At 43.4% G+C, this 20,852-nt stretch overlaps 1 protein-coding gene across 1 annotated transcript in view; it reads right to left on the bottom strand.

Annotated features, from left to right (window-relative positions):
- Window positions 1-3,635: 3,635 nt before the first annotated feature.
- Window positions 3,636-20,852, bottom strand: part of PTPN12 (protein tyrosine phosphatase non-receptor type 12) — a 58,563-nt gene continuing 41,346 nt past the window's right edge. The window contains exons 12-18 of the mRNA XM_088533247.1: window positions 18,127-18,212; window positions 9,657-10,609; window positions 8,395-8,472; window positions 7,345-7,433; window positions 6,587-6,617; window positions 5,533-5,649; window positions 3,636-4,932 (exon numbers count right to left, since the gene is read on the bottom strand). Of these exons, the coding sequence (XP_088389373.1) occupies window positions 4,871-4,932; window positions 5,533-5,649; window positions 6,587-6,617; window positions 7,345-7,433; window positions 8,395-8,472; window positions 9,657-10,609; window positions 18,127-18,212 (1,416 nt within the window). The 3' untranslated portion in view covers window positions 3,636-4,870. The remainder of the gene's footprint in view (window positions 4,933-5,532; window positions 5,650-6,586; window positions 6,618-7,344; window positions 7,434-8,394; window positions 8,473-9,656; window positions 10,610-18,126; window positions 18,213-20,852) is intronic.

Raw genomic sequence — 20,852 nt, forward strand, 5'->3', positions numbered from 1 at the left:
GCACCCCTTCAAGCTTCATTTGGCTTCAACAAACCATTTAGTCACCAGTTTTCTTCCAGCCTTCCTTTTTTCCTACCACCAGCTGTCACTGATGCCTGTTCCTTTCCACCTGGACCTCTCCAGATGCTCTGATTTAAGGAAGACAGATCTTGTAGATCTTGTCTGATAAACCTCAAGGCCTCAGCTTCGCAGAACTGTTGTCCACCTCACCTCTCATTTCACCCTCACAAGCTAAATCTTGGCTTGCTTCTATCCAGGAAAGAACAGCTGCCCTCCAGGCTTTTCCAAGCACATCATTCTTCTCATGATCCCTCTTGCTCTGCTGTTTACATCACACTTAAAACCACTACTTGTCTTCGCCTTCTAGATCCTCCACAGCCTCCCGCTCCTCACGCATTGCTGAGAGATCAGTGCCCCGGCCCGGCAGCCTTCACGTCCTCTCCAGCTCTTCAGGCCACCCTGGTCACTGCGAGCGCAGCGCCCTCCGGCCTGCACGTCCTCCCACAGCCCTGTCACTGCTGCTTGGACCCTTCTGCAAGAACTGCCCTTTGCTGGGACACATAAAACAACCACTTTTGCCTGGCCTGCAGGTACCTCATGACCATTTCCCATCACAGAGCAGGACTGAGAGCGACCTGCAAAGGTGGAACCATCAGCAGGGCAACATGGGCAGAGACGCTACCTCAGCTTGAGGAAAATTAGTAAGTGTCATATAAGGGGACATTTTTGAGCCAGCCTGGCCACAGGGCATGCACAAAGTGCACTCTGTTCTCACCAAGACCTGGAGAGTAAGCCCACAAAAGCTGGAATTCCCTGCCCAGGATCCATCTTGACCTCCTCCCAGAAGGGCCGGACACCATTTGGCAGAGGACGCCCCTGAGGACACCTCTGCTCTCCACGACGCTCCTTATCCACAACAGGAGGGAGATACCGGCCAAGGCTGCTCCACGACAGCCGCCGCTCGCCTGGCACCGACCTCCTGTTCCAGCTGCCGCTCGGGTTCCTGCGGGAAACAGCGGGAAGCAGCTCCGCTCTCCCGCGCTCCGGCAGGACAGCTGCCCCTGCGGGGCGCAGCCGCTCCAGCACCCCCGCCGCCTGCTGCACCGCGGCCGGGAAGCTGCCCCGCGACGTCCCGCTCTGCCCAACGCACCAGGTTCCCCAGGTCCCCCCAGCGCTGGCTGGTTCTGCATGGAGCGCTCGCTCAGCTTCCTGCGCCCTCATCCCAGCACCAGATCCTGCGGGAACGCTCCCCTCCAGCAGGATTTTCCAAGTTACTTATTCATTTGTTCCCCCTCGGTAAATACAAGTCAACACAAAAATAGCAGAAACGCCCTTATGTCCAGGCCGGTGTCTCCTCAACCCGGCTAGGCCGCTGTATGCTGGAGGCTGCTGGACGCTGCCAGTCCCGTCCCTTCTTCCAAGGGCAGCTCTCAGTCTTTGGGGATTCAGCAGGAGAAAGAATTAATGCTTTCTCAGACTGCAAATAATAAAAACAATATAAAGCATCTTCCAGATTTTCTCCTGGATTCCAATGCTACAATATTTATTTTTACCAGTTCTTTGCTCTAATGCTCACTATTGCTCTGCCCAATTGCCAGAGCTGCCCAGCTACCTCCCATAAAGTCGCTATGTGAACCAGGAGTTAAATAAATCACAAGTGGCCACGGCTGCTTTCCAGGAGCCAGGCTGTTTCCGCAGCAACCCTAACATTACTCCCTTAAAAACACACAACCTTTTTGTTCCTATATATTACTTAAAGCATAAGTCACCGCTTCACACAAACGCTGCGTGGCACAGCAGGAACGACCACCTCCCACGTAGCTCATTGCTCACACGCAAATTCCCAAGCGTTCCGGGGTCCGAGCGCTCACCTCGAGGATGGGCTCATCCAGAGCCCACGCGGCCGCTGCCCAAATCGCACTTCATCTGCTGCCCCTTTTCAGACTCATTTCCAAAGAAATCCATGACTTCAGCAGACCCGAAATCCCAGAGGCAGAATCCTTTTGGGTTTCTCACAGCAACAACACAGAACCAAGTCGGGAACTTCTTTAAAGAAAACTACATGAAAACACAGCAGATTTTCCTAAGAGACAAGTAGGAGCCTTGTGTGTAGGAAACAACTTGCCAAGCGAGCACAGCAAAACCCCCAAAGCTCCTACCTAGACATGGGCAAGGAGAGTTTGTTTCAATTCCAGTTTTATTCCATGGCTCGAGGGCATTCATGTTTCCAGATCACAGAGAACTGCCATTTTTCCTCTTCATGTGGCATGTAGTGGGTGTTTTATTCATTATTAATACCTTTAGACCATTTAATAAGTGTAATACTAGCAAAACCCCAAATGGCAGAGCTTGGCTGAACAGAGCTCCTGGCTTTCGAGCTACAGTGACCAAGGCAGCCAGGCACCCGCTCAGCGCTGAGCCTGGGAACTGCTTTTGAAGGAGAGAAGCGCAAAAACCAGCAGCTGAACTGAGAGGAAACATTCCTCTGTGGATCTCAATACGCACGGAAAAGCTTTCCTGCTCTAGCTCTGGGTTCACTGTTAACTTGAGAACTGCAGGGGAATATTCTCAACCTCCCTGCTTCAAATTCAGCCATGCCACAGCAAAGAAACCCACCTTTTTTGAAGAAGTCGACGGGCTGGGCAGCAGCTAAAGCCCCCAAGCGCCATCACAAAGAGAACCCAGAGGGCAACGACGCGGCGCTGGCCTGAAACCGTCAGTCTGCTTGACATGAAATTTGGAGGTGGTGCCTTTACTTACATGAAACTCTATCACTTGGGTGCATAGAAACGGACAACAGCAAGTTGTTAAACAGCCGCAGGACACCAAGGTCGATACAGGACAACCTGAATTTCCTACCGCTAAAACAAACAGAGCATGAGTGTTCTACAGAGGAAAATCTAGAATACTACACAAATCCATGCAAAGTAAAAAGGAAAACTGTGAACCCAAAGGTACTGCTGCAATTAAATATTTCCCAGATGGCTTTACGTATCCCAGACATTTTTTTGTCTGTGCTATTGCTCTACGTGAAACACACATATGAAAACTGGAATGACCTACAATCTACATTTTTTTCTTCTAGGAAAATACGGACACGATCCTTAAATTACCCACCTCGATTGCACTCGGGAGCGTTCGCGAGAGCCCTCGCGGCAGCCGCAGCGCGGGGGCGGCTGCTGCAGCGCAAGGCCCGGCAGCTCCGCGCGCGGGGGAGCCAGGCCCGGCCCCTCTGCTCCCCGTGAGGGGTTTTGCCCCTGCAGGAAGCAGAACAGCAGCAAAAGCCGCCCGGGACGCCGAGGGGCGCAGAGGCTGTTCGGGGCCTGGCCGGGCTCCCCGGGGGGCAGCTCCATCGCAGGGCGAGGGCAGGGGCACCAGGTGGGCAAGGGACCAGGAGCAGCTCTGCCCTCGCCCCCCGCAGCTGAAGCTCAGGTGAACAGGGCTCCACACGGCGCTAAATTCCCTGCTTGAAACCAGTATTTCACCTCTAAATGTTCTTCTGGCTACTGAAAACGAACTCCAGAGAGTCAATATTTTCTAAATCTATAAACTAAGCCCTATTGCCATCCTTCAGTTCAGTTTGCTTCTGAACACTTTCCTCCCCGCCCCACCATGAGAGTAAAAACACCCATAAAGAGATTTTGGAGTTTCTTTAATTTAAAGATTCTATTACAGAAATTCTTAAGCAAGGAATCCTTATACGGATTAACTCTTGGCATAATAACTTGCCAAGATACAGTGTAGCTGCAGGGGCTCTATGTGAACCTTCATATAAGTTGCTTTCTTACATACACGCTTGCTGAACAACAAAGATTTATCAGTGTGAGAGGAAACAGTGGTATTTCAACAGTCTTTCTACCCATGTGTCCTGGTTTACCCGAATTAGAAATGCACCATATTAAAATTGTAAAACACTTATTATACAGAAAGTTGCTACAGATGAGTTTTCTGTAGATTGCCACTGGTGAAACATTAAAATGAGAACTGAGGAGTGTTGGTTATGTAGAATGGTCTCTCTTTTACTGGCAGGTCAAATATACTAGAAACATACAAATATTTTTGACAATCTAATTCCAGATGAACTCAAAACACTGAAGTAACATATACAGGCTAAGAGAATTCAATATTGTTCCAAGGCACTTACTGAATCTCCATGACTAGATGAAAACCAGAACAAATTAGGTCTGACAATTAAACAGTATATAATATAAAAATAACCTTTTGCTTACAATTTACAAAATGTATTACAATCTTTATCTCTGCTAACCTGTAATTCTGGCTGTGTGTGTCCAGCAATTTTTGTAAAAAACCCCAGAAACTATTTTCTAAAACCTCAGGGCAAATAATTTACAAATAAGGTACACAAAAATTTAGATCATGCAGAGATTTCTTACATCTTCTGTGAATATTTTATGATTGCAACTTTATCAAATTATATACTTACTTGCCCTGTACATATAGAAAATAATGCATACATGGTAATCAAACGTTAGCAAAAAGTAGTCCATAAACACAATCTGTCAAAAGTATCACTATATTAACATATGTCTACAAGCAGCGTGTAACAGGGTTAGAAGACATTAAGGCAATAATACTTGAAGTTACAAAATCACTCATATGTAATACTCCCTCCTACGTGTATAAGGCAGGTAGATGGCCCAGCGGGAAGCCACGTGGGACACTGGGATCCTCTGCTGTGGAGGCTGTGGAAGCTCTGCCGCGGGATGCCCGGAGCAGGGAGCCGCTCTGAGCGGCAGCGACGCTGCGCAGGGGCAGCTGCCCCAAAGAGTGGAAAACTGTGGGTCGAATTGTCAGTGGCACTTGAGTTTTCCAGTATAATTTATTGAGGGAACGTCCATTGGTTCTGGGATCATGTCCATTCTGAAGGCGGCTCTCTTGGTCCTCTTGGCTTTGCACAGCGGTTACCAAAACCTAATGAAACAAAAATAGTTACTATTTTGGTCAACTTAGATGATGCGATCTCTCAAAAACTGGCAACTGTCAAAAGAATCACCAAGACCTTCCAGCTCTAACACAAGAGGTTCATTTCCAGGGCTAGGAAACTACTCTGTAGTATTAAGAATTCTCAAGGCAATGTGGCCACAGGAAATACTAACATGAAGAATTCGGATATGCTTATTTTTGTTGTTTAAATATCACTTGAAAGGTACTTTTCAATAAATACAATGTTAAACACTTATTATTAGGTTATTTTTTATTGATTTGTCCTTCTCCATATAACAAAGAAATCGCCCAAGCTCTTATTTCCCAAAGTTATCTGAAGTTACCGCCTGCAGCGATGCCACCCTAACCGCCCCCCTCTTTGTTTCAAGGACAGGAATGGTGGTGCCGGGATCGCCCGCTCGGGCCGTGACTCTTCCCGGAGATGCGGAACGGCCAGGGCAGACACTTGGCTGGGTTCTGCCCTCCACAGCTTGGGGGGCTGGAGCAGTAGCAGCTTCCAGAATTCTACTGATAAAGAAGCTGTGGTTTAAATTACCCCATGGTGAATTCTGAATGAGCTGTAATTACCAATATCTGTTATTTCTGCAGGAAATTCTGAAATGTGGCCTCTTGTATCAGTGGAAGCAGAAAAAGAAATCTGAGGTAAAACAGCAGTTGGTGTTTTGTTGCTTATTTCAGGAGGATCTGAAAAACAAACACATGCATCTCCATGTAAAAAACACCAGTCACACCAAACGCTGGCTAAATGGATGTTCAGGAGAGCTCAGCCCAACAAACAACTTGCACAAAGTAGCACTTACAAAGAAGTTTGAGAGCAATTTTACTTGTTTTTGATAACACTTCAACATTTTTAATGATGCAGCTGCTCAGCAAAGACAGAGACAAGTTCCCATTTGCCAGATATTGGACTTTTTAAATAAGCTTGAAAGGATTCTTAAAATCACAAGTAGTTTCTATTTCTAGCAGGAGTTGACAGTTCCTTTTAATAAAACAGGACAAATACATCTGCTCATGCTCTTTCTCAACTTAATTAGGTGCCTAAGAACACATGATAAATGGTATTTTGCATTACTTTGCACTGAGAAGTATTATTATATAGATTAGAACTCAATATTTTCAATCTTAATTTTAGCATACCAAAGATTTTTCTTTAAGGTAATTTTTAAATTAGATGTCTTTGGCATTGAAAAATGAAGCTTCACAAAGAGCATCTTTTCAGAAATTATATTGTTTTGAAAACATGCTTAAACATACTTAAGAACTAAGGGCAAATTTATACACATTTTTACTCAGAGAAAAATGTATTTTTAAATACAAGATGAACTTATTGCAAGATTACCACATCTTTTAAAGATTTACCAATCAAAGTATCCTGGGCTGGGAGTAGCTTCTGAAGTAATCACATGTGTATACATTTATCTCAAGATTAGACAATCAAATATTTATGAATTTCTAGAAAAGCTCCCCTGTCAATTTCTATCTTCTATTCAAAATATTCCAATCAAAACACTATGGTACTTGAACTTTCTACTATTAAGAGATTGCTGACAGCAGATTAAAAAAACACTGGTTTTCATTAAAAGGATATATATACATATATATATGGGTGTGTGTCACTTACCAGGTAGTACAGGTGAAGCTGTCTTCAAACCCTGTTAAAAAATATTTAAAATAGTTCTATGAAATGCTTCCAAAATACTCAAAGAACACCAGAAACTTAAGATGACAAAAATCATCTTCCAAAAAATAGAAAACATTTTGGGAAATTTCTATTTACCTTCTATTAGCCTTTATGACTTGCCAAAACGATGAGGCAGTAGTTTACATAAAATTTACTATCAGAACCTTTAATTAAAATTTGATTAAAATGTCATTCATGACACATTATGGATCTGCAAATTTAAGCAGTTTACCTCTGATACTAGATTATATTCCTTGAAAAATCAAAATCTACCTTTTTTGCCAACTTAGTATTTTAGTATTGAAAAAGATGGAACTCTAAGGAGCCTTTATGAAGTTTTACCACCTGTTTATGGCTTTGAGCTACAAAAAGCAGACTGACAGGTGAAATGTGAAACCCGATGGGCTAAAGAAGATTATTTTATTTTAAAATAAACGTGGGTATGAGAGAGAACCTTGAAGCAGGAAGGAATAGGTTGCGCAGAGCCTGTGTTTTTAAGAGCCAGCTGCCCGGCTCCATCGCTGACGCAGCTTCGAGCAGGCCGGACGAGCCACCCTCCCAGTTCTTTGTAGCCTGAATTATCCCCGATCTTAGTTCAAACTGTTAAAGGCAGAGCTTGTGCTCTGTAAAAAGCGGACACGTGCTGCTTTTATCAACACCGTAGTTTGAGCTGCACGGAGATGACTGGAGGCACTTACTGCAGGGGCTGCCCGCCCGGGGAGCTGCTGCTCGTGCAGGCCGCTCCGCTCGCACTGCGCCGCCGTCGCCGGCCTCGCCGCCGGGGCCGCTGCAAAGGGGGAAATCAAAGGCAACATCTCAGTGCTCGCCGCGATGGCGCTTCTCAACCGCATTAGAAATGGGGTATAAAGCAACTTGGTATTAACACAGAACTTGATTTCTTGCCTTCTCACAGAAGAGAAGTCCAAGAAGCATTATGGCCTTTTGACAGCACTATTTCCAAAGAAAGGACTGCTGTGGCTTTAAGCTCTCCAGGTTCACCATTACCATGTGAAGTATGTACAATGCTTCAAGATTTTTTTCGTGCTGATTATTATTTATAGAGATTATCTTGTCTGGCCAAAATTTTTCGGAAGTTTCATACAATGACATTAAATCAAAAGCTTCAGCAAATATCTATGCGATACTTGCGAAGATACCAAATAGCAGCAACTTGATCTTCGTTTTCATTCATCATCCTTAACACTCTGCCATTCCTGTTTGATAGTGAAACATGACTAAAAGCACCATGATGATATCTAGGTGTCAGTTTTCCTCCTTGAACCTCCCTTTGGGGCTCAGGTAACAGTGCCTGCTCGCTGCTGTGAAACACACGCCACAGTTTTCCCTCCTCACTCATTTTTCATTCTGGATTTTTTTTTCCTGCTCCCTGAGTGGGCACAGTGAGGATATTACCCAAAATCGTCAGGAACCCCCTTAACTGGAAATACTTTCTCCTTTCTCTACTGTTCACATTGGAAAAAAAAAGTCTTCCACAAAATCAAGATTAAAGCTTCTAATATACTAAAAAAGCTTTGTCCTTTCTTGGAAGCAGAAAAATAACTTGACTATATATATTCCAGGGCTTGTAAAAGTTCTTAACCAGCTTCAAAGTAAGCTGTCAAACATGCTAGATTTTGTTCAACATCTCGATTTGCTCCAACACCTACAACAGAAGCGCTTGAATGCAATACTGAAATGCAATTCACATCTTATTCCCAGCTATCACACAACTTAAAGAAACAACTCACTGTGTTCAGTTGCTAATACAAAAGATTCTGGCGTTCTTTCTGGCAGCGGAGGAGAGGAATCTTCACTAGTATCAGCATCTAAATCGAATATCATATTTATATTGATTAAAAACACAGGTTATTTTCCTAAATTTTTAAAAGTTAATTTTTTAATATGTGAGATCTTGCTAAAGGTGATACGAAGTTTAGGGCAAATGGAGAATAGGAGTGGCTATAGGAATATTGTATTTTACCACACTAACGCCTTGGGGGGAAGCCGCGAAGCTCCTGCTTCCAGACGAGAAGGCAGCTGGTTGCAGCATGTCCCCAGGCCCCTGTTGTGCTGAGGACAGGGCCCTGTTTGCAACAAGCAACAGACTCTTGTGCTGTTTGCAAGTGGCTCCAGCTGTACCTCCCCCGAGCCCTTAGTGTGGCACAGTGCAGGACATTAAGGAACCTGCTACTCGCGAGGGCGATGGGTGATGTTTTGTCTTGGGGATGCTTCACATGAGCAGCTTCCTTAAAGCCCCCACTCCACCCAGGATTCGTGGGAAGCAGAAGTGTTGCAAGCAGCAAAGCCAAGCGGAGCGCTGTGAGGGCCAACGTGCCAACAGCAGCTACAGGCCCTCCCGCGGCTGCACAAGGCGCTGTGTTGAGTCACTGTTCCCAGAAACCTGCTCACACAGCAGGAATGCAGCAGGAAAATGGAAAAGCCCCTGTACAATTTGGCTTAGGACAGGGGTGCAAAAGCACCTAACCCTGGATTCTTGAGTCTGGGACTGATCCTAAGCCCTCCACATGATCTGAAAATGGGATATGTTCAGGATGCTACAAAGGGAAGAAAGAAATCTCCATTAACAAGATGAGATAAATAATAAAAAAAATGCAAAAAAATTGCCCAAAATGACCGCTATTACATGGAACGTGAAAACAAATTGTTGAAATGAAATGCCAGCTGCTACAGGAGAAAAAAAAATGGGGCAACAAGTAAACACAGAGATAAGTGATTAATAATGCCCATTAATTATTAATACATTTCTGGAAAGCATTTGAGGAATTTTTTTTTTTTTTTTTAAGTTCATAGCGCCAGAATTGTATCAGACATAGCTCACAGGCAAAATAAATATTGCAAGAGTGAGAAAAGCCCTTTCTGAAGCTGCCATACTACACAGTGTGCTCAAGTGTACATGCAAGAACAGTGCATTGCCAGGACGCTTACGCTCCCCGTGCTACGGGGGCGACCACGCTGAACGGCCACACTCGGGCCACCCAGGGCCACCTACCTGGGCCATCCTCAGAGCACAGAAGGGCTCCCGAGTCTTGCCGGGCAATAGACATGGGCAAGACTTTTCTGGCAGAAATGTTTTCAGTGTTAGTGGCAGCAGAAACGGTGGCACTTGCGGTTGAAATATTGGATGGACTTTTGGTCATGGCTCCGTCCAAGTTTATCTCATCCGTGTCAGAGTCATCCGAGTGCAGAGGATTAGTGAAACAGAGGGGTGCCCGAAGAGCAGGAGCAGAAGGAGCAGCTGGATCACCGCAGGGGAGTTCGGCCATGGGGTGTGATGCTGGAGAGGCTGTTCTTACACCGTGACACAAGGTGTCCGGGGACGTGTCTGGCGTGCGGGGGGCGTTGTCAGGCCCACGCAGCGACCACTTGGCTTGTCCCTTTTCCACCAGTGGCAGCCGATCGGGCCTGGGTGGAGCTGCCGCCTGCGGGCTCGGAGGGCTGCCCGGCGGCGGCTTCGAGGCTGTGCTGGCCTGGGGCACGTCGCACTCCACACACGAGTCCTGAGCAGCACCTGCAAAGGAACCCCCCGAAATCTGCTCCTGGGCCTTCCAGCTCTTATCAGGTCCACAGGTTGAGAGAGGCTTCGCCTTGACGGCGTGGCCCCTGCTCAACAGCGAGTTCCCATCGAAGCTGCGCGGTCCCTCCTGGAGAGGGACCTTCTTGATCTCGAAGCTCAGGTTGCGCTCCAGCCGCCTCTCCGCACGCTCGCCGGCGTCGCTCCTCCCCGCAGGCTCTGCTGCCTTGTTGTAGTTCTCGTTGAGGTCTGGCGAGTGCTCCGATGGAACCATGTGCAGCACCGGCTTCGGGTGGTACCTGTCGTTGTCCTGCCACACGGTAGTCACTGTTGGATAGGCTGAAGGAGGAGATGGGGTTAAGATTGGTGGTACTGGCTGAGGCTCTGGAGGCTGCAAGATTTCTTCTTTAGCATCTCCTTCTACAAGGCAACTGTAGGAAAAAAAAAGAGAGAAGTGTAAGTAAGAGAGAAGTATATTTTGCAGTATCTTAGATAAATGAAGCAATGCTTTGACATCAATATGGAGCTCAGAGCAGCACTTCCACACCCAGACACTGGTTGCCAAATGTGGCTAATGGGGCAGGCAGGAATTAACAGAAAGTCCTTAGAAAGTCCTTCCCAGTGTTATGGGAAGGCACAGGGGGCTCCGCGGAGGCTCCTGGCTGCTTTAAGGGCTCCCAGCCCTCCCAGAGCACGCCCGGAGCGCGTGTCCCGCGGGATCCCGGCCCTCTGGCGGCAGCAGCCCGGTACTTTTTTCTCTTAAAGAAGAGATGGCTCAGAAAAATGCAGCAGACAAAGCAGTTTTCAATAAAAATAAGGAAAAAAGGTGTTCTAAAAGCCTTATCTAAACCACAGTACAGCCTGTTTGATACCCACAATCTCCCACCCCATCCCTCCGGCTCTCCAGGAGGTTTTGGATATTGGTGTATCTGACAGTTTCTCCACAGCGTAAGGAGGCAGATGCAGCTCAGGTGGGTGCACAACATCCCAGCAGAGCACAGAGGGGAGTCACAGCGCTCACCAACAAGCTCCAACACTCATTATAGCTCATCGGAAGCGTTGCTGACTTGTCTTGGGCATTGCTAACCCCCCACCCCAGGTATCTTGAAAAAAGGAAGCAGCTCTTCCTGCATATGGACACGTTACTTCAGATTAAATACAGAATATTTTACTACAAATATCTGGCAGAGGTGCCTAGGGACTTGTATACAAACTGGATTTTAGAGCCTTTAAATATGATTCCTTTCGTTACCTTAGACTAATAACACTGTAACAGCTGAAGTGCAAAACACGTTTGTGACAACAAGGGAAGTAGAATAGACTGAAATGTCTTTTGGAGAGTTTCATTTTCTTTAGGCTATTGAATCAGGAGATAAAGACACAGTCCAAGTTCTGCCACTCTCTCTGTGTCTATGGGAACATCCTGCAGTCCAGCCTGACCTCCAGGAGAAGGTTCTGAGTCTCCTGCCCCAGGGTGTTGGTGATGCTTGCAAGAGAAATAGCCTCTTATTTGCAGATGCAATCAAGACCAGAAAGCCAGAAGCCAGAAAGCAGGGGCTTCTAATGAGATAAAAACTTGTACTGCCTGCTAGATCACAGACCACGGGGCCAACATTCTGCTGTCGTCGTGTGCAGCCTGGGAGAACAGGGCAGCCCTGGATGACGGTGGGCCGAGAGGGCCCTCGTGCCGCATCGGGCACACGTCGATACGTGGATTATGTTCCCAGACACCTCCACAGTAACGGTGCTGACCCCTGCATGACTAACTCTGACAAGGAACGAGAATGAGAAAGGCCTTGCATTTTAGAGACTTGACGGGTTTCATGAAAAGGGGAAGAAACATCTCCATGAGCCATGGGCTACACCCCGACCAAAGACAGGGCACTTCAGCGCCCGACATCCAGACCCGTGAGCACTCGGAGCGCGCGGCGCTTCCTCCCTTCCTCCATGGGGGAAACCCACATTGACACCAAGAGTCCAACGAGGCTAATGAGTTTGAGAAGCTCCACAGGAAGCCCAAGAAATCTCTACTGTATCGTCACAGACAGCCACATTCCCGAGGTGATCAGAAATCAAAGTCTTTCAAGTCCTTTATAATCAGACAGAGAGGCTGTCACTATGGCCAAAACATTAACAAGACTGTTTAGAACCATGGGCAGACAACAAGGAAGAAACTTGCTATTAATATAACATCTCAGCTGACTATAAAACAACCTCTTCCACTCTCTGCTGGCTCGAGGTCTATCTCAAGGGTCTGGGTGGGCCTTACATTCCTCCTCCTCTCTGTACACTCCTTTTCTGTTGTATATTAAGTTAAAGGCAGATGGAGGGATGCAAAGCACTTCCAGAGCAACTTGGTCAAGCATCGTTTCAGAGCTATTTGGTTCTAGACATCTATGAAAAACCAGCCACTTTCAGCATAAGTTATTTGCTTGAGTTAGGAAACCTAAGGTCAGCCAAGAGGGTCCTGCTCCAGCTCAGTATGGACTACGGCAGACAGAGGAGCTTCCCTTTGGTTTCTCTCCTCTGTGCCAGGAGAGAGGGAGGCCACGTGGATAGATGCAGAGTTCCAAGCCCTGCCTTACCAGCAAGGACGCTCTTCAGTTCCACTGACTGCATTTTCTTGACCCACAATTTCACCTTCCATCAACAAAAACAATTTCTTACCTGGTACAGACACACCGTTAAGCACCACAATTAGCTAAATAAGCAAGCTAGCATTAAAGCAGAATTGACCAGATGGCAGGCCCATAACACTGGTCAAAATTCATGCAGTTCTTCCCTGACTGCTGCTTAATGAAACCACTTTCCCATTTGATTCCCAGGTAAACGGAAGCCCGGCTGTGAACACACACCCTCCTGGAAGCAGGGCACCTAAGTTAGGATACACACAGTGCTGAGCAAGGCAGCGAGCAGGATTTGTAGCCCTGCTTAATCATCTTCCCTTCCCTCATATACAGCGCAAAGATCCTCCCTATTATATTTGAAGCTGACAAATTTCTTTCATTTACTCCAGATTAAGAACTTACAGTCATCAAATGAGCAACCCTCCTTTCCTGGCTTTACTACTACACTACTACTGAAGACTATTCATCCATTCTTATCTTTGGCATCTCAAAGAAAGTTTGATGAAATAGTGTTTTCTTTTTTTTCTTTTTTTTTTTTTTCCCAAGGCAATAGATGTCACCCAATGTCTTTTTTTTTTCTTTTTTTTTCTTTTTTTTTCCTGAATGGAATAACTTTTCCATTTTATTGGCATCAGAGTCTTGCCATCTCACATATTTTACAATCCAAATGATGGGGTTTTTTCATGTAGCTGAAGTATCAGGATACACATAATATTTCCTAGGAGGTTTTTGTTTGGCAGTAGCCATTTCTGAAGCTCTTGCCACAAAGCTATAGGAAAGTACAAATACCTTGGCCTGACACTTAATGCTTTCTTTGGGCATTTCCTTCAGTAGCTGATTTTAGACAGACTTCTCCTCCCAATGATGCAAAGATGAAATATTAACATTATCCAAAACAGAGTATTGTATCATAAAGACAGCTTGATTGGATAATGCCAGGAAATTAATGCAAATCTCATAAAAGGGGATACTGAGACAGAAAAGCCTCCGTGAACCGAAGAGTGTCGGATCATTTGAGAGAAAAGCTTCCTGGCTTCCTTGAATTCATTCCTTTAATTCCACATTGTTTTCCTGTGTTGCCAAAGCAAGCACTTCAAGTACAACTCAATGTGTAAAATCAGTGTACTGAAAAATGGCCATCTCTTAATTAAACCTTGACCATGTCTTTTCATAAAGAACTGCTACTGAGTATCTTGCAGCATACCACATCTCTGCCCTTCCTCCTCACATCTGCACAGGAAATTTCCCTAGGTGATCGTGGCAGTTTTTCCATAGTTTTTTATTGTCACACAGTCTGAACAGCTGCTATAGTACCTGATCCCCAAGTGGAGCTTGCCAAGATTCCCAAATAAAGTTAATTGCTTCTCAGCTGTCAAGTAAATCACACATCAGGTGCTGCCTCTGAGCTACTGGTGGGCCAAAAAAAAGGAACAAGGAGGAACTAGATTTGGAAATTGTGAGCACATTTCTGGAGAATCACTTGAAAAGGCACCTGTGAGGTAGAATTTGAGCAGTTTTATGGAGATATATCAGCACAGGGCATTTAACTGGGCTTCCCCTAAATTCGTGGCCAGCTTCTGTAAAGGATGAATCCAAACAGCAAATCTGTTACATTAACAACTGACTCAAGACTATGTTCAATGTATGTCACCTACGTCATTATCTTCAGAAGGATCTGAAAGAACTTATTTAACTATTTTCAGCAAGACAGCTGTTGGATGGCCAGACTTTAAACTACTTAACTGTTGAAAGCCCATGTTTTTGTGAGTGCTGAGGTGTCTACAGGCTACATTTCCAGGAGTCCATGAAAGCAAGATATTGTCACTAGGCTTGACACGAGCTACAGGAATATAAAGACATCGGAAAAAAAATAAAGTATGGAAACCAATTAAGTCTGCAGTTTGCTGAAATAAAACATCCTGACAAGTTTAAGTGCCACAGAGAACACTGAATGCTTCAGAAAGATAATCTCTACAAAAGAACTTTCCATCAAAGATGCACAGAGAGGGGGAAGAAAAAAAAAAAAAAGTCAAAAGGACATGATAAAGATGCTGTGGAATTTTTAAATGTTCTAAAAGATTTAATATACTGAGGTAAAGCAAAAATAAAGCCATTCTGGCCTTAATGCAAAAGGACTATACTACTAAAATACCACACAGTATAGTTTAAATTTAAATGAAACTTGGCCATCGTTCCAATGAAAGCCCTTAAGTAGTCTGTGCAGCACCACGGAGGATTTTATTATCAAATAAAAGAGTGATGGCAAGGTCATGAAATGAAGCTGCTATGATCAACTAAAATAGATATCAAGCTTTACATCATCTCTGATGATTAAAAGAGGAAAATTAAACTGTACATAAGCAAGTTGTAAGTGGACAATCACCTTACTCCAGTATTAAACCACTACCATCCGTTGGGGGAAAAATGCTGCAGTCCACTGAGGCAGTCACACATGTACTGCAGCAAGTATATTCTACTAGAAAAAGGGTTGGCTTGTTTATTCCTTGTATTTTTGTATACATTTAATTACAGAAGGATTTTTGTTTTTGAATTGACAAATACAAATCAAAGGCTGCTAACAAGAAACAATTAACAGCTTTTATCTGACAAAACTTACTATGTCCTTTTCCTTCCTTAACCCAAAAGCAGCCAAACAGACACACCTAACAGACTGCTCTTCAGCTCCCCGTTCCTCTAAAGATATTTAATACAGATTTACGTTCCAGGTGAGTTTCCTACGACAGGACTGCAAATTGCAAAGCCAGTGATTCCCAGAATAAACAACGTTGACATTAGTGATAATCAGGGACTACTATTTTCTCTATTTTTTTTTTTAACGTTGACATCAAATACGTTAACCCAAACAACTATGCTCAAATGTCATTCGACGAATGAATTACATGGAAGCATTACGAGGCAGTAATGCCCCAAGACAGACTAATCCCAGGGATCAGCAAGTTCAGTCTGACCCCCAGCGGTTCCAGAGGCTGAGCTGGCCTCCAGCTATACTGTTACAAACTGATGTACATTGTGACTGTGATACAGGTCAGCAGACTGAAAAATTCATAGCAGAAGTCACAGCCTTTCTTAACTAAAACTTCCCTGTCCTAATTAATCTCCTAAAATATAAGGATGCTCTGCTCCTCGGCAGATGAGATGTCAAAGCATCTCAGTAAACAGGACTGTCAACAACAACAAAAGAAAACTAACACAGTCACTAGCCTCCTTTCTGCTTTAGAAAACAGCAAATCTTAACTCCTTCCCTTAAAAAAAATATGCAAGTTACTTTTTCCATTCTTAGAACCAACTACAACAGAGCATATGAGGAACCTGAAAGGTCTTATTCCTTCTCAAAGATATTAGGGTTAGAAAACTTTTTTTAACCTCTTAAAAGAAGCTTTTAATTTCTTCAGACACATCACAAATAGAATTCACTTCAGTATACATTTGGTTGGCTATTACTTGCCAGAAAAAAAAAATCTAAATGAAATTGAAAGTTCTGGTTAAACTGAGTATTTTCAGATTACCTGCTGTATGCAAGCTAATCTGCAGGTCAATTGGTTTTAGACACCATTTGAAACCATTCACTGCAGAAAAGACATAATTAAATACTGAAGATGCGGGTATAAAGGTATTTCTGTAGTTATATAAAGAGAAGCAATAGAAGGAACACGGAAAAAAGTGGTAAGAAAATGCTTTGGGGTGGAGGGAAACCTCAAGATGCAGGAAGGACACGTATCATGTTTAATGAAGATTTCTTGTTCATATTGGCATTGAGTTGAAATCTTTTGTGAATTCTGCTCTCCCATTCTCTCCATGCAGGGCTGTCAAGCTACGCTAGGACACCCAGGACACACAAAACCTGGGTCAAAGCCCCAGCTGAATCAGGAGGCAGATTTGCAAAGCCCCCTCTCTCAGCAGCACGCTCATTAGTGGGTATTTGGAGCAGATATGTGTTTCTTTAGAAGCCTCTTCCCCAGGGGATGCAGTTAACTGACTCTTTCAAATACAGATTATTTTTGAGGAAGGAAAAAAAAAAAAAAAAAAAGCTTTGCTAAACACCTCCCTTTACTCTCTTACAAGGGACCAATTTTCCTGCCACTGTTAACAATAGAGTATTTCCCAAATGGAAAAGTATGAGTTTATGGAAATTGGCTAAGAGGCTAAATTTTACAAAAGATGAAAAGATTTTAACTTAGCATGTTAACTTATCATTAAGAACAATAAAACACAGGTAAGAGAGCAGATGTGTGCTATAAAATGAATTTTGTGTGCATAATAGACAGACAGGAGCAGACAGTATACTAGTCAGAGTCCTTGCCACCACCTTGAACCATATAACCGGATACAATCACATCACCCTCAACCTAAACACAGCAAGTTTTATTATGCCCACAACTTACAAACTATTCCACGTGTTTATGGAGAGTCTCAACTCAATTCCACCTCTTCCAGTGTCTTCTGCACCTCTAATTTGTTTGACATAACTAATATCAATTTAACTAGGTTAACTGTTACACTGCTAATATTCTTATCCTAGAGCTAGAAAGAAGGGATTAATTCTCATCTTTGACTTTAGAGCATCAAATGAATGAGTTCCCACTGCTGATCTGACATTGCACTACTGCAGTTCTGATTTTATGCTAGAATATAAATTGTGTCATTCTAGAACTCTTAACTGGTAAGCAGCTGAAAGAAATCCAGTGAAAAATCCTGTCTAGAGAAGGCAGGAGCTCCACCAAGAGGCAATTACACGTTTCCAGTAACTATATAGGGAACTTATGTACTTCAAAGTTGCTTCCTGAGGTGTCCCAATGCCCAGGCTGGGTACCAACGTTAGCTCCCATTTACTTTGGTCTTCTTGAAAAGCAAGTCCACATTTATTTATTTATTTTAATAGGAACTAGAGAGGATGTCTACTTTCTGCTCTGTTGAATTCAACGACTGGTAAGGCCAATCTTCTCAGATGAAAACATTTTGTTACCATACTCTAGTCAGTAATAGTGTTGCCTGTGAGCTAATATTTCCTTGAACAAATGCTTACTTTTAATTACATTTGTCTTCCCAAAATTCACATTCAGTCATTAGTTGAGCCTGTTTGAAGAGTCAGTGTATTGCCACTGTCTTATAGAACTTAGAGCACAAGTGGATCGAGTATCTGCCTAGTTAAGGGAAAGCTTGTCTGCTTGTAGAAGGGCATTGCAAGATTGCTGAAGCTCTATCTTAAAAGTCTTTAGAGTATAAACTACTTTGATTCTACTTTTATCTATGAAACACGTCAATCTGTCAGTTCAAAATAGTATATTTACATAGTTAACTACCTGCGGGTCCGTGGAGGTTTTGGTGGTGGAGAATCCTGTTTCTCTGCTTCTGAAGAACTGACAACATCCTCTGTATTATTTTCATCCTGATTAAAACAAAAATATTTCATTCATAGCTGAAAAACATTTTTTCTTCATTCATAGCTGCAAAACTGACAGAAACATAATACTTATATCCAAAAGTTCAAATATCAATAACAAGACTGGAAAATAATGCATGGTAATACTTATTTTTTAGCCAGCATAGACTGAGAGCACTTTCTAGTTTACATACAGATTAAATTCTACACTAAATTCACAATAGCATTTTATATTTTGTTCATGCAGTTTCACATATTTCTGACCAAGCTTTTTGTTTTGCATATACCCACTAACAAAAATCCTCAAAAGCTAATCTTTCAGGTTAGTTTCAGGAGCAACCTCCTTTACTCCCGCCACGTTATTTATACACAGAGTGCTTATTCTCTAGTCAGTCTGATTATTTTCACTTGTACAATCAGGCCATTTAACATCCAACTAATCTATACTGCAATAAGAAAATCAAATTTTCAGCAACTGTAAGTAGATGAGTGGATTAGGTTTAATGCACTGTTTTGAAAGTGTTTTAAACTGTTTCCCTTTCACGTACAATGAAGTCCAACAGTCTGTAGAGCACAAAGATTTTTATTGTATTTCAGGAGGACCATAAGATACATATAAACAGATGATGTGAAAATCTAAGGCTGATGAACCACTTCCATGCATGTGCCACAGCTGCAGACTCAACAAAACCAGGGAGCTTAGTGTTGCCTTGAGTTTAATATGTATTTTGTTTTTGAAAAATTTTATTCCTTTTTGCTTTTGAAAACTAATTCACACTTCTCAGAACATATGTAACGGATTTCCAAGCACAGTATCATTGATCTTATTACCTTTGAGCACCCCTGTTCAGGCTGGGTGAGAGACTGCCCTTGGATGCAACACAAGCAAAAGGAAATTCCCTGTTACTTCCTGCTTTGCATCCAATGGTTACCTTTGAATTAGAGAGCACCCTTTGTAAGATTGCCAAGTACTTTTAGCTTTGAAAGATATAGAAAGATATGAACTTATTTGAACAGCTAATTACCCTCCCTTAAAAGTATACCTCATTAAATTTAGATTTAATTTCCTTTACATTCACTTAGAATTTCCATTTTAATTTTCATTTTCCACTGATATCACTCTCTGTCTATTATTAAATTCTGCTCCCCAGAACGCTAACTGAAGCCATGCTTTTCCAGTGAAGAATCCACTTATTGATCTTCACTCAGGCCCAAACCTCCATGAAGTCACTGCCCAATCCAGCATTCCACAAATATTCCAGCAGAGGAAAATACTATCTTACTCCTACTCTCTCTTGCTCATTTATCAATGGGTTGTGTTGGCTTTTTCAGCCCAATTACGTCAGGGTTTTCATTGTCCTGTGGATTTTCCACTGTAACCGTCAAGCTCTGTGGAGTGAGTGTGAGGCAGCAGATGCTGCTGCACCTACGGATCCACCTACACTGCATGGCCACAAGGACAGCAGGTCACTGAGTTCCCATCGCACAAGATTCCTTGGAGTTGAGCCTGGAGAACTCACAAAACTATCCGAGCTATGAGTTCATAGAAAGGGGATGGAGATACTGGAGCAGCTGGCTCTGGTGGCTTGGACGTAGTTCTCATGCAAAGTCCCATTTCAGTCAGAATTTCCACCTGCCCTTTCTTTTCCCAGATAAGAACAGTCCAAGAATAGTCTCCAATGCCAAATGGTCCAGACCTTTCTGCATCCATATCACAATATTGCATTTCTAAGTCTTTATCTCAGAACTATTCATAATAATTTTAGGGTTCCAGGAGTAATGGATTAAATAAAAGAGCAGTAATAAAATAATAATAATAAATAATAAAAATAATAAAATAATAAAAATAATAAAAATCAGGTCAACTGATCCTGCTGTACCCAGCAGAACTGGAATTAGTATTCAGTGGATGGTTTTCGAAGTGAACTAGATTTAATAGATTTAGCTCTTTCTTTCACTTTAACTTCTTAATAAATAAAACTGCACAGTGATTGAAACAGCTGAAGAGATACTGACAAGCAGCATCAATGCCAAATTTGATGTGTAAGCTGAACACAGGATCAGGTTTATTTTATCTAGGCACAACAGTTTTGCTCAAGACCTTTGGCAGTTTTCCAGGACCAACTCAGAAATAGTAAGGGCCCCAAAACCCTTTCAAAACTAACTGCAAATTATTCCAGACGTACTAATTCAACAAGATTATCTTTCCATCCCCCTCAAATCCCCTCCATTCAAATACACACAGAAGCCATATGAAGTTTTCCTGCATTGCTTCACAGGTGACTCGGCCTTTAACGTGCTTGAAAACAGAGCGCTGTTCTCACTTGGGGACATGGCCATTTAGAAGGCTGATGACAAAAATGCTGAGGATCCCATGGTGCGACAGCAGCAACGTGGTTTTCCTACCTGCGTTGTGCAAACACGGTAACCTCCAAAGCAGTCCCATACCCCAGTGTTACTGCAGGGGGCCCAAAAGCACCGATTCTGCACCAAAAAGATCCCCCTAATCTTCTCTAACTAGAGCTAGCAGCTAATCTCCAAGACAAGGAAGGGCTGTTCTGCTGCAGCACCCCAAAGCTTCCCTGCAAACAGGTAGGGAGGAGATACTTGGTGTGAGGCCTCCAAAGAAGCAATTTCTCCCCCTTG

This window comes from Tinamus guttatus, unplaced genomic scaffold, assembly GCF_059628265.1.
Source record: "Tinamus guttatus ecotype Peru unplaced genomic scaffold, ASM5962826v1 Tinamus_guttatus_pri_ptg000489l, whole genome shotgun sequence".
Lineage (NCBI taxonomy): Eukaryota > Metazoa > Chordata > Aves > Tinamiformes > Tinamidae > Tinamus > Tinamus guttatus.